The 18,107-nt window shown below is 34.8% G+C and overlaps 2 protein-coding genes across 2 annotated transcripts; one reads left to right on the forward strand and one right to left on the reverse strand.

Moving 5' to 3' along the window:
* Window positions 1–5,291: 5,291 nt before the first annotated feature.
* Window positions 5,292–6,073, reverse strand: LOC113871416. The gene is made up of 2 exons (XM_027508511.1): window positions 5,794–6,073; window positions 5,292–5,551 (listed from the first exon to the last, which is right to left on the reverse strand). The coding sequence occupies exons 1-2, from the start codon at window positions 6,071–6,073 to the stop codon at window positions 5,292–5,294; spliced, it is 540 nt and encodes a 179-aa protein (XP_027364312.1).
* Window positions 6,074–12,865: 6,792 nt separating this feature from the next.
* LOC113873448 (putative disease resistance protein RGA3) lies at window positions 12,866–18,107 on the forward strand. The gene is made up of 2 exons (XM_027511572.1): window positions 12,866–15,619; window positions 17,912–18,107. Exon 1 carries the CDS (start codon window positions 13,048–13,050, stop codon window positions 15,571–15,573), a length of 2,526 nt encoding a protein of 841 aa, XP_027367373.1. The 5' UTR covers window positions 12,866–13,047; the 3' UTR covers window positions 15,574–15,619; window positions 17,912–18,107.

Raw genomic sequence — 18,107 nt, forward strand, 5'->3', positions numbered from 1 at the left:
ATTATACAGAATAGTAGCAGTCCTTATGCTAGCCCTGTAGTTTTAGTAGGAAAAAAGGATGGTTCATGGAGATTCTGTGTTGATTACAGGGAGTTAAACAAACATATAATAAAAAACAGGTTTCCTATACCATTGGTGGATGATCTTTTAGATGAACTTCATGACACTATGGTGTTTTCTAAGTTAGACTTAAGGTCTGGCTATAATCAAGTTCGTATGACGGATGAAGATATACAAAAAATTGCCTTCAAGACACATTGAGGTCATTTTGAGTACTTGGTCATGCCTTTTGGCTTAACCAATGCTCTTGTAACCTTCCAAAGATTAATGAACATTGTCTTTAATGAGTTCCTAAGAAAATTTCTCCTTATTTTTTTTTTATGATATCCTCATGTATTGCAGCAGTTTAGAAGAGCATTTAAATCATTTGAGGCAGGTTTTGTCAACTATGAGGTGCAATTCTCTCTATGCAAAAAAATCTAAGTGTTATTTTGCTGTGGATCAAGTTGAGTATTTGGGATATTTCATTTCAAAGGAAGGTGTTGCCACTGACTGCTAAGGTTGCTGCAGTACAGCATTGGCCCTTACCTCAGTCTTTGAAGCAGTTGCGGGGATTCTTAGGCTTAGTTGGTTATTATAGGAGATTTGTAAGGAATTATAGTACTATTGATAGACCTTTGACTAACATACTTAAAAAGGATAACTTTACTTGGTCTGTTGAAGCCAAGACAGCTTTTCAGAAGTTGAAAGCTACATTAATTCAAGCACCTGTCCTTGCCTTACCTGACTTTTCAAAGGTTTTTGTTTTGGAGGTTAATGCTTCATGTCAAGAAATTGGGGCTGTGTTAATGCAGGATCACCACTCTATTGCTTTTATTCTTAATTTTTAGCAACAATCTCAAACTTATGGAAGGAGCTTTTGGCGGTAGTTTTTGCAGTACAAAAATGGAGGCATTACCTCCTTGGTAATCATTTCATTTTTAGAACTAATCATAGGAGCTTGCAGTACATCCTTAAGCAAAGATTGACTACTGCCTTTCAACAAAAGTGGTTGGTCAAGTTGATGGAGTTTGACTTCTCCATTGAATTCAAGCAAGGTCATGAGAATGTTGCAGTTAATGCACTGTCTAGACAGGAACCTATCACATGCCAAGCCATCACTACACTCTCAGTTGAGTCTAAACTATTGAATAGAGTTAGGCTTTCTTGGTAAGCTGATTAGCATTTGCAAAAGTTGATTTCTAAGTTGCAAGTTGATCCTCTCTCTCATAAACATTATGCTTGGCAGAATTCTGAGTTACAAAGAAAAGGGAGATTGGTAGTTGGTCAAGATGGAATTTTACAGAAAGAACTTTTCACTTGGCTACATTCTTCGGCTGCTGCTAGACATTCAGGCAAAACAACAACTTTGAAACGTATGCAGACATTCCTGTATTGGAAGGGATTAACTAAAGATGTCAAGACATGGATTTTACAGTGTTCTATGTGTCAAACTTGTAAATATGACACTTCAGCTTCTCCTAGGTTGTTACAACCTTTGCCTATACCTGAAAGAGTGTGGCAGCATATCACAATGGACTTTATTGAAGGTCTTCTTAATTTCAATGGAAAACAAGTAATATATATAGTCATTGATAGATTGAGTAAGGCTACCCACTTTATGGCTTTGAGTTATCCTTACACTCAGCTGATGTGGCTCAAAGTTTTCTTGACAATGTGCTTAAGCTTCATGGATTTTCAGATTCAATCACTAGTGATAGAGACCCTACATTCACTAGCCATTTCTAGAAAAATTTGTTGTCTTTGTAAGGAGTTCAAGTACAACTTTCTACTACCTACCACCTTTAAACCAATGGACAGACAAAAGTTGTCAATAGGTGTCTTGAGACCTTCTTGAGATGTATGTGTTATGATGTTCCTAGTGCTTGATCTTGATGGTTACCACTTGCTGAATTGTGGTATAACACCACATATCACAGCTTAATTAATGCAAGTTCTTATGAAGTAGTTTATGGTCAAGCCCCTCTTGTCTACTTACCATACCTTCCTGGAAAGTCTAAAATTTAGCTTGTTGATAGGAGTTTGCAAAAAACGAGAAGAAGTTTGGAAGTTAGTCAAGTTCCATATTAGAAGAGCTTAACATAGGATGAAACAACTTGCTAATATGCACAGAACTAACAGGAAATTTGAGATTAGTGATCTTGTCTATGTGAAGCTCCAACCTTATAGGCAAGTGTAAGTTGCCTTCAGGAGCAATGCCAAGCTTAGTCCTAAGTATTATGGTCCCTTTGTTATGCTAGATCGTATTGGCGAGGTGGCATACCAACTACAACTTCCTGCTCATTCTTAAGTCCATAGTGTTTTTCATGTTTCTCAGCTTAAGAAGCATGTTGGTCCTGCTGTTACTATTGCTAAATTACCTACTACCTTGGATACTGTTGTTGGAGGAAGGGAGCCTGAAGCAACTTTAGATAGAATGACTGTTAAAAGGGGTAACAAAGTTGTTACCAAGGTTTTAGTAAAGTGGAAGCATCAATTGATTGAAGATGCTACTTGGGAATTTTTCTTTGGTTTGAAGAAGAGGTTGCCTAATTTCAATCCTTGAGGACAAGGATTCCTTTAAGGGTGGAGGATTGATACGGGTCTTATTGTAATAAGGACACGTGGCAATAGATTGAAGAATTAGTTTAGAAGTTGTTTGGCAGTTATTCCAAAATTTGAAAAGCTGTTACAAGTTGTTAGGAAGTGCAGCTATAATAAAAATTGTGGTTCAAAATCATTGGTTTTTTTTAGATTTACACTCTTCTATTATGAAGATTCTCTCTATTATTCGTCAATAAAGATTTACTCTGATTCCATTCTTTTCTATTAGATTCCTTGCTGTATGCAAATCCTTCGAATTCTCTGAAATTCCTAGCTTTGCGATATCAGATTTGTATATTCTATTTGTTGTTATAATTCCAACTTCAAACTTCTTGACCCTATTCATTTTAGATCCATTACTTATGTTCATACTGTGGATGGGAGTAAGTGAGGCATTCATTGCCCATATTATCTGCCAGTAAGTTCATCTGTGGTATTCATTTTTAATTCTCTATGTATCATCAAAGACTTGATATTCCAACCGAGAAGTCATATTTTCCTTTTGTTTTGTATTTCAATTATTTGTGAAATTATATTAGCGGGTATTTGATGCCCATAAAGCTATCGTGGAGTTTAATAAAATAAGTTCTTCTTTTGCCTAAACAAATGTCTAATAACAATTTTCTTGCTGACGTTATTTATGCATTTCTTTTGAGTTATTGATGATCCAGAAACCCACTACTTATTTCAGAAATTTATTTGGCAGTTCTCATTTATTAATGTTGTCTGTAATATGTTGATACTTTTTTTTTCGTGCTTTTTCTATCTAAATCTGAATAGTTTCCTTTGCTTTTCATAAATTTCAGGAGACAAGGATTATTTTATGAGATTTCAAAAACTTGTTTTTCTACTATTGCTTAAATTTGATCAATCTCTCTTAGGTAAATATGTTAATATGTTCTTGAAAATAAATTTCTAACTTTGCTTTCTTTCCTTGGTTGCAAGTTCTGTTGTTATTTAAAGTTACAACTTGACTTTTTGTGTTACTGTTACAAACTAAACCTAACAGAGAGCAATTAAGATGAAAAATAAAAAGATATAAGGAAAAATTGGGTGTATATTATTGAATAGATTGAAATATCAGTAGGGAATATAACCGCTATTGCCGAGAGCATGACTCCAATAGAGAGCTATTGCTCTCTATCCATATTTAACCATAAAATGCCCTCTCTCCTTACCCCTTCTGCCCCTATAAGGATAGTCATAACTAACTCTCCCTATTACCTTCTTTCTCTGCCAGCTCATTATCCATTCTTTCCTTTCTCCTCTTATACACCCTCCAAATGGTGGGCCTCCTATATGGTTGGTGGACCGTAATGCTCCTAACTATTTTGGGTCATAACACTGCCTCCTTGTCCCCAAGGCTAAAGCTCAAAAATTGATTACGGATCGTAACTTCATCCTCCCAAATAGCTTTGTCAACTGTCTACCTCTTCTAGTAAATTAACAGCCAAGTAATAGTTTCTTCACCTTTGGTCACAAGGCAAGAACCTAACACCACCCACGATTCGTGCATTGTCATAAACTCACCATCCAAGCCCAATGGTAATTCTTGTTCAATTTTGTAATCACCCACAGCCTTCTTGAGTAATAAGACATGAAACACAAGGTGGATTCTTGATGTTTCAAGGAGTTGCAATTTATAAGCTACCGTCCCAATACGCTCTAACACTTGGAACGACCCATAATATTGAGCTGACAATTTGGCCTTAATCCGAGCAACAATAGAAACTTGATGATGAGGGCGTAGTTTAAGAAACACCCATTAGACTACCTCAAAACTTCTCTCCTTCCATTTTCTATCAGCTTGATTTTTTATTCTATTTTGAGCACGGTGTAAATGATGTTTAAGCTATCACAGAGCCTCATCTCTATCCAACAACTCACACTTTACAACTTCTACATTCGTTTCACTGTGGAAGAAACGAACTAAGACAGGGGACTTTCTTCTATAAACAGCTTCGCAGGGCATCATTCGTGTCGTCTCATGGAAATTGGTATTATACCAATATTCTACCCAATGTACCCACTGGAACCAGGTCTTATGCTGATCCGCAAAAAATAACGCAGATAAGTTTCTAGACAATGGTTTACAACCTTTGTCTGGCCATCTATCTCTGGATGGTAAGCAGAACTCATCTTGAGTTGAGTACTTTGTAACCTAAAAATTTCTTGCCAGAAGTTACTAACAAAGAGAGAGTCACGATCGCTGATAATGGAGAGAAGAACACTATGTAACTTTATCACTTCTTTCATAAATAACTCTGCCACAATCCTAACAAAATAGGGGTGCTTCAGAGAAAGAACATGGGTGTACTTCGAGATCGGTCCACCACAACAAAAATTATATTATACCCACATTATTTAGGCAACTTCATAATGAAATCCTTAGAGACCTCATCCCAAATTTGCTCTGGAATGTTCAAAGGTTGTAAAAGACCACTAGGTGACATGACCATATACTTTTGCCGCTTGCAAATATCACATTTTCGAACAAAATCTTGGACTGTCTTCATTATCCCAATCTAGTATAGGTTGGCGACAAGTCTTTTGTATGTTTTATAAAAACCAGAGTATCCCCCTTGGAGAGAGGAATGAAATTCTTTAATTAATTTAGGGATCCAAGAGGATGTGGACGGTAGTACCAATCAACCTTGATAGAGCAGAATTCCATTTTTATACATGAACCCTGGTCTGCAATGATAATCCTTCTGTAAATCAGTGATAATTTTAGACAAAACTGCATCAGTGCGAACTTCTTCCATGATTAGCTCTTTGTCTTCCCAAATTGGATAGGAAATTAGGAAACCAAACTCACTTGTGTCATACATGCGTGATAAAGCATCAACCCCTTTATTCTCCAACCCAGGCCTATACAGGATGTTAAATTGATAAGCAAGAAGTTTTGCTGCCCAATTTTGTTGATTCATAGTAGATATCCATTGTTGTAACAATTGACCCAAGCTCTTTTGATTTGTGAATGCTGTAAATTCTCTTCCCAAAAGATAAAGGCGTCAATGCTTAATAGCCAATGCCATCCCCATTAGCTCATTCTCATAGGCAGACTTAGATAGGTTGTGTCACTTTAAGCCTTGCTGAAGAAGGCTATAGGACGCTTGCCTTGTGTTAGGATCGCTCTTATTCCTTAACCTGATGCGTCACATTCAATGCTAAAAGGTTGAGCGAAGTCTGGAAGAGCTAATACTAGTGCTGTTATTAATTTTTGCTTTAATAGTTTAAAAGCAACCTGAGCATTAGGGTTCCACTGGAAACCATCCTTCTTGGTGAGCTCCGTTAATGGTCTTGCTATCTTGCCAGAATTTTGAATAAACTTGCGGTAATAACCCATCAAACCCAAAAATCCTCTAATTCCTTTGACACTTATAGGTATAGGCCATTGGATAACACTTTGGATTTCCTCTGGATCCATGGCTACTCCTTGATGTGAAACTACATGACTCAAATACTCCACAGAAGATTGAGTAAAAGAGCTTATTTTCCACCAACTGATGTTGCTGCAGAATATCCATCACTGCCTTCAAGTCCAGCATATGAGTATCCCAATCTAGGCTATATACCAAAATATCATCAAAAAATATAAGTATAAATCTTCTCAATAAAGGCCGAAAAATCTCATTCATCAAAGCTTGAAAAGTAGAAGGAGCGTTCATCAAACCAAAAGGCATTACAAGATAATCATAATGCCCTTCATGAGTCCTAAACGTTGTTTTACGGATGCCCTTCTCTTTGACCCGCACTTGGTGGTCTCCCAACTTAAGGTCTAATTTGGAGAAAAATGCAGCCCCATGCAATTCATCCAATAATTCATCAATCACTAGTATTGAAATTTATCAGGCATTGTTACCTTGTTCAATGCCCTATAAACAATGCACATCCGCCACGAGTCATTTTTTTTTTAACTAAAATTACAAGGCTAGAGATTTCACTATTACTTTGCCTCATCATACCTGAGTCCAATGTATCCTTGATTTGTTTTTCAATATCCATCTTGTGGTGGTAAGGATATCTATAGGGCCTAAAATTCACAGGCCCTTGTCCTTCACGTAGGTTGATAACATGCTCTTTTTGCCTTCTTGGAGGTAATCCTTTTGGGTCATGGAATACGTCATATTAATTAAGCAACCTCTCCAATTGTTGTAGTTGTTCTTTGTGCAAATTAGGAATGTCGTTCTTTGCCCTTAATTGTTTACTGACTTGTAATTCTGCTACAAACAAACAACCTTCTATCACCTTGATTGGTTTTCCAAAAATGTAATGCTTCTTGATTTGCAGCCTCCTTTCCTCTAGCAGTCACAGTTACCCATTCATTTTTTTGCTAAAATGTCATGGACCATTTTCCCCAGTCTATCAACATCTCGCCAAAGGAAGCCAACCATGACATTCCTAATACCACATCAATGCCTTTCAAGTCAAAGAACAAAGCATCAATGGTGATAATTACCTTATTTAGCTAAATATGAACTTCCCTACACTTCCCCTGTGCACAGGCTTTATAACCATCTCCCAGTTTAATACTCATTGGTTTAGTGGGTTCAGTTGGTCATCCCATAGTTGCGACTAGTTTCTTTGAAATAAAATTATGTGTGGCTTCGCTGTCCACCAACACCACGATGGGTACCCTATACACTGCACCTTGTAACTTCAGAGTTTGTGGTGCTAGCCTTCGACCTCCGAGATGCAAGACACTGCACTCTCCTTCTGTATTCGCCACCTCGTTTCCTTCTACAGCAAGCACATTGGCTTTGTCGTTCTCATCACCAAAGTCTTCCAAGAACATCACCTTTAGTTGTCGATCTGGACATTGGTGACACAGATGGTACTTGCCTCCACATTTGAAACATAACCCTTTTTGTTTGCGATCCAAAAGCTCTTGATATGATAAATGGCAGATTCCCCTATCTCGCAATGTAACACGCACCCCGTCTGAAGAGTTTTCAGATCTGTACATTAGGCTTCCTTGCTTGGACCCAGTAACCCGTTTATTATCTCCTATAAGGAACCATTTAGACCCACTACTACTGCCCAACATGCTTAGGCCTCCTGGATGAGATGGCCCTGTTCAGGTTGCCCCAAAATTTTCCTTTCCTCCAAACTGCTTCCCACCTGAATGTAATCGGTTTTGCCCCTGCATTTCATTTTTGATTGCTCTTGCTTAGTTCATCAATCGTAGGCGCGAGAGGAGACCCATGGCTCGCATGCCTCAAACCTTTCCTCGAATATCGTCTCTCAAACCATGGATGAAATACCCAAAACACTAGTCATTTGGCAAGGGTGGGGCTTGAGCCATCAGCCTCTCAAACCTTTCAATGTACTCATCTACACCCCCTGTTTGTCAGAGAGCCATAAGCTGCTCATAAACATCACCATCTCCTACTCCCTCATAACGTTCAAGCAAGTCATTTTTAAGTTGTTCCCATGTTAAATCAGGCAAAAATGAATTGTAGATCCTTCCATGCACAACTGTGCCAAGTTTACTTGAATTTCAGGACTTGTCTCCATTACTCGAAAATAGATTTTTGCACGCGAAATTCATCCTATTGGGTCATTGCCGTCAAATGCGAGTAACTCCACTTTTTTCATTGACTGGCAGAATTCGTCAAGAGCATCCCTTTGCAACCTTTTGGTCCCTGAACCATCAACCGTTGATTGTACTTCTCCTAGCGACTTCTCTGGACTTTTGGTGAGCAGTGCTATTAGTCATGCTTGGTTCTCCTCTGTTTGTAATGCATCGCCTCAATAGCTGATTTCAAACCAACAATTTCTCCTTCAATCACCGCCATTCGACCCTCCATGATATCTATGTTCTTTCCCTGTGTTCCCTTCCTAGGTGGCATTCACCCTTATAGTATCTGGCAGGTCGGACCAGTTTGTTACAAACCAAACCCAACAGAGAGTAATTAAGATGAAGAATGAAGAGATATGAGAAAAAATTGAGTTTATTTTATTGAATGGATTGAAATATTAGTAGGGAATACAACTGTTGTTGCCCAAAGCGTAGCTCCTATAGAGAGTTACTGCTCTCTATCCTCTCTCTTTACCCCCTTTGCCTCTATAAGGATAATCATAACTAACTCTTCTTATTACCTTCTCTCTCTGCCAGCTCATTATTCATTCTTTCCTTTTTCCTCTTATACACCCTTCAAATGGTGGACCTCTTACATGGTTACTGGATCGTAATAGCTTTGTAACTATTTTGGGCCATAACAGTTACCTTGTCAACATCCCTAGCAGCAACACAAGGATCAACAACAACGGTTGCATTTCAGATGTGCTTGCAGATTTGGATGACAACTTCTTTGCTTGCTGATAGGTTGGCTGTTGCTGGACAAGTAAGAAAATGATTCTTTATTAAAATGTAACTTTTGCAACCTAGATGGTTAGGATGAAGAATTTTGATTTGTTTTCAAGCACAAATATTTACTATATGTGGAGGAACTAGTGCAGCAACCTCCATCCTAGTTAGGTTTGGGGTGGGTAAATGTATGTAGCCTAATCTTTGCACATAGAGAGGCTTTTTTCCAAAATTTGAATAGGATAAAACTGTTACTGTTGAACTAAGGCTGACCTTCTAAGCGTATATATTTTACTAAATCTAAAAATCAAATGACCTCTAATGCTCAAGATTTACCATAAATGAACATCCAAGGAAATGAATATATGCATTTATAGAAGAAGTAACTAGCAGAGTAACTAAGCAAGGCTACTAAGTAACTTTCTAGATTTATTAGTTACCTTACATGCCAACATCATTCATTGCCAATTAAATAGTAAAGTGAATCAACAATTTATGCTTTTTTATTTTCTTAGCAAATTCTATAATTTAACTTCTCCAAAACATAAAGATATAAACTACGTTTAACTTATGAGAAAATTTATTTATTTTTTATATTGATTTTCTGCTTCAAATAAAACTTAGGTTATCAAATTGGCCCTAAGTCATATTCTAGATTTATTAGTTAGTTAGCATGCCAACACCATTCGTTGCCAATTAAGTAGTAAAATGAATCAAATTCTTCTCTATAAGTCAAAATCAATTTATGCTTTTTTATTTTCTTAAGAAAGTTCTATAATTTAACTTCTCCAAAACATAGGAATATAAGCTACTTTTAATTTATGAGAAATTTTATTTATTTTTTATATTGATTTTCTTCTTCAATGTTTATCAAATTGGACCTAAGTCACATTCTAGACTTATTAGTTACTTTGCACGCCAACACCATTCCTTTTCAGTTTCCTATGTGATTACATTTAGGGAGTTTCTACGTGCTTCAGCGTATCATTTGCCTCAGAATCATCAGCATAAATCCTCATGCTTTGTTTGTGATATCTGTTGTCATTCATGTATCAATCTTCACTTTAGACGATTCTATTTACTCAAAAATATGTTCCTTTTAGTACATTCAAGCAACATGACCATAGAAAGAGACTCTTATCAGGCAATTATTGCAAGTACATTCGCAACAAGGGATTACGAAAAGGTTGTCACATCTGCCTCAAGTGTGTGGCAGGTACCTCAACTTTTTATCATTCATATTATTTACTTAACTATTCATGTTCTTAATTCACCTGTCTCGCATAATTTGATCAAGCAGCTTGGCATGATTCTTGGGCTGGTGCTCGCATTACATCTTTTTAGTCTACAACCATATGAAAAACTTTTCTTCTGTGGATTCTCAAAGCAAGTATCTGAGATGGTGTTCATGGATCATGAATGTTGGTCAGCCTTACTTTGGCTTTGAAAATCATGTTTTGTTAATGCTGATAATTGTTGTCAAGTTTCGAGCAACTTGTGGATAATTATTAATGCTTTGAGAAACTCAGTCGCTTACAAGTTTACAATTCTAACTTGTGGCTAATTACTAACGTCAGCGTGATATTTAAATTTATTTAAATTTATATTTATCTACTAACGTCAGGGTGATAATTGAGCTTTGGTAATTGGGAACATAGGGTTGCTCAAGCGAAACCAATTATGTGGTAGTGGCACAGCTTAACATTGAAGATAATAGATTTAGAGTATGTCTGTTTCTAATTTTTAAAAGAGTTTTTTTTTAATTATTAAAAAAATACTTTATTATTTTATCAGATTTAATAAATGAAATCTAGTTTTATTAAATGAGATCTAGTAAAAATCTGAATTAAAAAATAAAATCAGTCTAAATATTTAGTTTTATTAAAAATTTGGATTTTAAAACTAGCTTGGTTTTAGTTGTAGCCTCAAAATCTGATTTAATCATTTCTGAACACTTTTATTCATGCATCAATCTTCACTTGAGACGATTCTATTTACTCAAGAGTATGTTCCTTTTAGTACATTCAAGCAACATTGACCATAGAAAGAGACTCTTATCAGGCAATTATTGCAAGTGCATTCGCAACAAGGGATTACAAAAAGGTTATCACATCTGCCTCAAGTGTGTTGCAGGTACCTCAACTTTTTATCATTCATATTATTTACTTAGCTATTCATGTTCTTAATTCACCTGTCTTGCATAATTTGATCATGCAGCTTGGTCTGATTCATATTACATCTTTTTAGTCTACAACCATATGAAAAAATTTTCTTCTGTGGGCTCTCAAAGCAAGTATCTGAGGTGGTGTTCTGAATCATGAATGTTGATCAGCCTTACTTTGGCTTTGAAAAACATGTATTGTTAATGCTTTGAGAAACTCAGTCGCTTACAAGTTTACACAATTCTAACTTGTGGCTAATTACTAACGTGAGCGTGATATTTAAATTTATATTTAACGACTAACGTCGGGGTGATAATTGAGCTTTGGTAATTGGATAGAGTTCCTCAAGCGAAACCAATTATGTGGTAGTGGCACAACTTAACATTGAAGAGAGGAGACTTATTGTTTTATCCAGTTTTAATAAATGAAATCTAGTTTTATTAAATGAGATCTAGTAAAAATCTGGATTAAAAAATAAAGTGAGTCTAAATATTTAGTTTTATTAAAAATTTGGATTTTAAAACTAGCTTGGTTTTAGTTGTAGCCTCAAAATCTGATTTAATCATTTCTGAACACTTTTATTAATTTGAAACAGTGGTGAATTGTACATAAAAACATTGGAAATTTCCTATTGGGTTAAACTATGAGCAAAATAATAGCAATTAGTCTACACAATGTGTTATTTAGGGTGCAAAGCCCACAATTTATATAGAAAGAATCCATTCTCAATATATTTTATAGTGTGTTTTGTTTTTTTATCAAAATATTTATTCGAGATAAGCAAGGCCTCATATACTTAACATAGTTTTATAGAAAAGAAAGTTCATCATTATTTTCCAAAAAAAAAATATATGAATTTTTCCTAATGCATGTTTCTTTCCCCTTTAATCAATGATTGAAGATTATTAGCAAATATTTTTTGGGTGAAAGGAGCAACTTGTCCGTTAAAATTGCGATGAAACTGGTGTATAACGGCAATTATCATAGATATTTTACAAAAATTATAAGTCAACCATTAATAAATATTTATATAAAAATAAAATGAAATATTTTTTTTAGAAATTAAAATAAAATATATCTCAATTTTTTGAAATCTCTCATTTAAGTTCTCCAACCTATAAAGTGAAAGTTAAATTTAACTTATTTAAAAAATTAAATTACCTTATAAAATAAATAACTCTATGATAATTAAATTGATAAAATTTTATCCATAAAAAAATTCAATAATAAATTAACATAATTTTTAATATAACATGTTAATTTTATTAATTTATCTATTATAAAACTATTTATTACGTGAGATAATTTAGAGTCTATTTTTTGACAAATTCTTACTCATTTTATTTATTTATTTATCAAAAGTTTATTCAACCTAACCCCGTGAATAAGTACATTTGTAGCACAAACTATAACTCTCTATTCCACCGAGTGAATCTTTTTGGAGTGTTTCATTCATATTTCCTAAACACGTTAGTTACTTTGAAACAGTAATCAAAATACGATGATCTTTTTAATGGATAACGCTGTCAACAAAAATTGTAGAAGTTGATCCTTATAGCATCAATCCCTGGCGCAAAGTGCATAGTTTGTGGACACAACACAGTTACTGCCATAAGAAAATCCAATACAACATGAGACATCACCAAATAAAATTAATTTGTAGTTTATTCGCAAGTTGCTTTAAAGACCGTCGAATTAATTACTAATTTATTTGCTAGTTGCTGCACATTAATATTCTATCTAACTCATAAACAATTTTTTTTTTTTTTTGCCAATTATTGCTGAATAAAGAAAGACTTGATAGTTGACCATTGACTGGGACACTGCAAATATGATTCCTCTTTGCACTTGTGGCACAAACTAAAATCAATCCACAAGTGCATTGCGTTGCTTTCTCTGATCTCTGATCTCTGTTCTCTCCCCAAAACCATGGCTGAATCAGTCCTCTTCAGCGTGGCAGAGTCACTCGTAGGGAAGCTTGCTTCCCGTGCCATGGAAGAAGCTTCTCTGGCAATGGGTGTGTATGACGATCTACGCGAGATGAAACAGACTATCTCATTCATCAAAGCCGTGCTGTTGGATGCAGAACAAAAGCAGCACCTGAACAACCAGTTGCGTCAATGGCTCACGCAGATCAAGCACGTGCTCTACCACGCCGAAGACATCGTCGATGACTTTGAGTGTGAAGCGTTGCGAAAGCATGTTATTAAGACTCAGGGCAGCCTGTCCAGAAAGGTACTCCGCTTCTTCTCAGGTTCTAATTCTCTCATATATCGTCTTAAAATGGCACATGAGATTAAAGAAATCAATAAGAGATTAAACAAGTTTGCAACTGATAGAAACAACTACGGCCTCCAAACCAATGATGTTGATACGCGGGTCGTGCATACGAGGGAATTGACCCATTCCCACATAAATGCTTCTGATGTGATAGGAAGGGAACACGATAAGGAAAAGATCCTTGAACTTTTGTTGCAAGAGGATGATGGTGAAAGTCTCTTTGTTATTCCCATTGTGGGCATTGGAGGTTTGGGAAAGACCACGCTTGCAAAGACTGTTTTCAATGATAACAGTGTTGATGAGTCTTTTGAGTTGAAGATGTGGGTGTGCGTGTCCGATGAATTTGAACCCAAGCAAATGCTTATTAAGATCCTCAACTCTGCTCCAAACCTATTTCCAGAGAACTATGAGCACCTCGAGATGGAGCAGCTAAAAAATCATGTGAGACATATGCTTGATGGTAAGAAGTTCTTGCTTGTCTTGGATGACGTGTGGAATGAGGATCGTGTTAAATGGGTTGAGTTGAAGGGTTTAATACAAATAGGTGCCAAAGGAAGTAAAGTCCTTGTGACTACTCGTAGCCATTCCATTGCTGCCATGATGGGCACTAAACCCTCGTACTCCTACCCTTTAGAAGGTCTTTCTGAAGTGGATTCCATGACTCTGTTCATTAAATGGGCTTTTCAAGAAGGAGAAGAGAAGAAGTATCCAGAATTGTTGTTGATTGGGAAAGAAATTGTAAAGAAATGCCGAGGGCTTCCGTTGGCAGTGAGAACTTTGGGATGTTCACTGTTCTTAAAAGTTGATAAAGAAGAGTGGACGTTTGTTAGGGACAATGAGATTTGGAATTTACCACAAAATAAAGATGACATTTTGCCGGCTCTGAAATTAAGCTATGATCAATTACCTTCTCATTTAAAACGATGTTTTTCTTGCTTCTCCCTTTTTGATAAGGATGTTATTATTAGTAGTTTTCATGTTTCTGCGCTTTGGCAGGCACTTGGTTTCCTTCCATCGTCAATGCAAAATAAAACATTGGAAGAGGGTTGCACTCAAATTTTGCATGAGCTGCGCTCGAGATCTTTTCTTCAAGATTTTGTTGACCATGGTAGTACTTGCAGTTTCAAATTACATGATTTGGTGCATGATCTTGCACTTTATGTCTCAAAAGATGAGTTTCAGCGCGTGAAATCCCGCACTCAAAATATATCTGAAAGTACCCAACATTTGTCATTTGCTGAAAACACTGTGCTTGGCCAAGCTTCCTTTCCTACAGGTCTAAGAACCATTATTTTTTCTCGTGGAGCCAACAATGAAGCTTCCTTGAATTCATTGTTGTCGAGGTGCAAATACTTGCGGTTTCTGGAAATAAGTTATTCTGATTACAAGAGTTTGCCTAGCTCCATTGGTAAGTTGAAACATTTAAGATGTCTCATTCTTCAAAATAATACAGAACTTTCAAGATTCCCAGATTCAGTGTGCAAACTCCAGAATTTGCAAGTTTTACGACTCGATGATTGCAAAAGCCTAGAAGCATTGCCCAAAGGCATAGAGAACTTGATCAACCTTTGCCAGTTGTATTTAACCTTTAAGCAATCTAGTTTTCCAGAGATTGCAAAATGGACTTCTTTAGAAACTTTATCCTTGGATTCTTGCGACAACCTGAAGTCATTATTTGAAGGGATACAACTTCCTCGTCTTAAATTTTTTATTATTGATTCTTGTGGGAGTCTAGAGTCTTTGCCATTTCATGCCATTCCAAACTTGGAGAGTCTGGCTATTTTCAGCTGTCATAAGTTGGAATTGTCAAAAGAACATGACGAAAATATTCCCAGTTTGAAATTAAAGTTACTTGTTCTTTATGATTTACCGCAACTGGTCACTTTGCCTCACTGGTTGCGAGGATCTTCAAACACATTGCAATCCTTGCTAACTGTCAAATGTGTCAATCTTGAGGAGCTTCCTGGGTGGTTTTCAACTTTGATTTGTCTCAGAACACTTACAATTGGAGATTGCCCAAAATTGATTTCACTCTCTGATAACATGCATCACCTCACAAACCTTGAATATTTAGAGATTGAAGATTGTCCTGAATTATATGAAAGATGCCAACCGAAAGGCGGACAGGAGTGGCACAAAATATCACATATCAAACAAGTTATCCTTCGTCAATAAGAAGAGGAAGATTAATTCTCACATAACATTTGTCAAAAGTTTGAAGGTACAATTTTTCTCCTAATGATTTTTGTAACGCTGTTATTTTGATGACTTCCTTTTTACATGTTGGAGTAAGTGATTTTACTGTTTATATTTAATATTATATATTTGCTAATTCTTTGTCCTTTCTGCAGTTATTTTTCTGCATTATATACACATTTCTTGATGCTTTTTGTTTCAACCTATTTCCTCTTTGAGAGTTACATTCCCGATCCAGCGCTGGACGTTTCATTTTAGTTTAAACGAAAATAGCTTCCTTAAGATTAGGTTTAGGAGGGGAACGAAAGGGTTAGAAAGAGTTTAATCCTGTTTTAGAAAGAGTTTAATCCTGTTTGAGAGTTACTTAAATAAGAAGAGAAAGTTTTTGAAATTTTTCTAAATCCTATAAAAACTTATTTTTTAGTTTTTCATTTTGAAGATTTTCTCTATTCCACTCTTTTATACTATTTTACAAATAAGTTTTTATTTTTTTTTTAAAAAAATAATTTTTAAAGTGATAATTTTTTTAAAAAAATTTAAAAAATAAAAATATTAATTTTAAAAGTATTTATATAATTAAATCCACTATCATTCTCCCTTCTCAATATTAAACATTCAAATAAGGGAAGGATTTAACTTCCTTCCCCTTTCCTTCCCTTCCCCTCCTTCTCCCTTTGAACACTTCCATTTTTTCACCTTCCAAATTTTCAAACAAAGTCTAAGAAAAAATGGAAAGAAAAAAATTACTCAAACTTCATTCCTAACACTTCCTCTCCAACCTCCATATCAACCCTATTCCTTTTGTCTAACTCTTCTTCTCCCACCTCATACCCAACTCTCCTCTTTATTCCTAACACTTCCTCTCCAACCTCCATACTAACCCTATTCCTTTTCTCCATTTTTGCTTGAGTAAGACGTCCTGTGCTAACTAGACCTTGCTCTTTTGAGTTCAATTGTATGACTCTCTTTAAATATTGACAACTCATCATTTTTTCTTTTTACTTAGCATATTATATTTTAATATTTTATAACATCTTGAAGTTTATTGCAGTAAATTATTTTTGACATTGTCTCAATTTATTTTTTGATTGAATTGAATATACATAAAAGAATAGATACTTAGATAGAAAATCGTATTTAACTTGAATTTGATACATTATTCAACTCTAAAGAAAATGCTTTTATCACATGACATTTCAATATGATAATATTTATTTCAAATAATTTTGGAAGAACTTTGTTCATTATACTATTATTGAAAATTGTTCTTGGATCATTTGATGATGCATTTTGATGATATATCTTATTTTATTATTCAACTTTTATTTTAATCTTATGTAATTTGATGAATTTTCAGAACAATTATTTTATACTTTCTCTGCTTTATCTTTTTGTATATTAATTTTCAATTGATATTAAAATTATTGTTTCTTAATTTGAACTCTACAAACTGTTAGGAGAATATTGTTAAAAGTTAATAGAAAAACAAAGACAGATACTCACAAGAAATTTAAATGAATTTTGAATTTTCTAGTAGCTTGAAATATCATAGGTAAACATTTCCTAATCACTCATAGGTACTTGGTTTCCTTGATGCTATTGGAGAGTAATTTTATGAAATGAGTTGTTCTCTTGCCTCCCTAAGTGTTCAATTTGGAAAAAAATCTAAAAGATAGATGTGATTTATCTATACTTTTTCTATTTTAAAAATCTCTGGTTTAATTTCTTATAATTTAGCTATTCATGCTCTTAATTTGCTTGACTTAAATAATTTGATCATGCAGCTTAGCTAGATTGGGAGGTTGGTTCTATCATTCATTCTTTTTTCTTCTAGGTTTTTCATAAATGACATAAGTGTTGGCATTATTTTAATTAAAATATACTAGTGAAGTAACTCTCTTCCTAGCGATATATTGGTTTCTCAAATATGTAGAGCAGATATGTTTTTCGTCTTTTTTATTTGATGAACAATTAGCTAGTATGTTGTTGTCTCTAGTATTTATTTTTGATGGAGTCAACTATGGAACTTTCGATTTCACATACTCTGCTTAGTCTTGAGTTGGGAAAATTAATTAATATCTGATATAACATATTTTATATTTATAATTTTATTTTAATTTATAAATAATTTTCATTTGCTTTATTTCTAGAGTTTTTATCATTTTCTAGTTATTTGAATAATTTAGGCTTGTCACAAATAAATATTTTAATTTTGTATTTTTTGTTATTCTGACCTCTAATTACTCTTTTGACCATAACTTTTTCTATATATAATGTTTTTGGCTGATTTCAGCTACATTGGATTTTACACTTCCAGGATTTCAAAATGCATATATGGATTGCTGAATTTGAAGTTGTTGTCGATTTTCTATGATATATTTAATTTGAGGCAGAATTGCTGAATCTTGTATGTGAGATTGCATTTGAACCTTTGTTATTTAATAATTGTATAGGGCGAAATTTGGCCATTTAGTTTACTATAATCAGAATCTATAAATAGATTAATAAGGTTC

Source organism: Abrus precatorius, unplaced genomic scaffold (genome assembly GCF_003935025.1).
Source record: "Abrus precatorius isolate BTA unplaced genomic scaffold, Abrus_2018 Scaffold7, whole genome shotgun sequence".
NCBI classification, from domain to species: Eukaryota; Viridiplantae; Streptophyta; class Magnoliopsida; order Fabales; family Fabaceae; genus Abrus; species Abrus precatorius.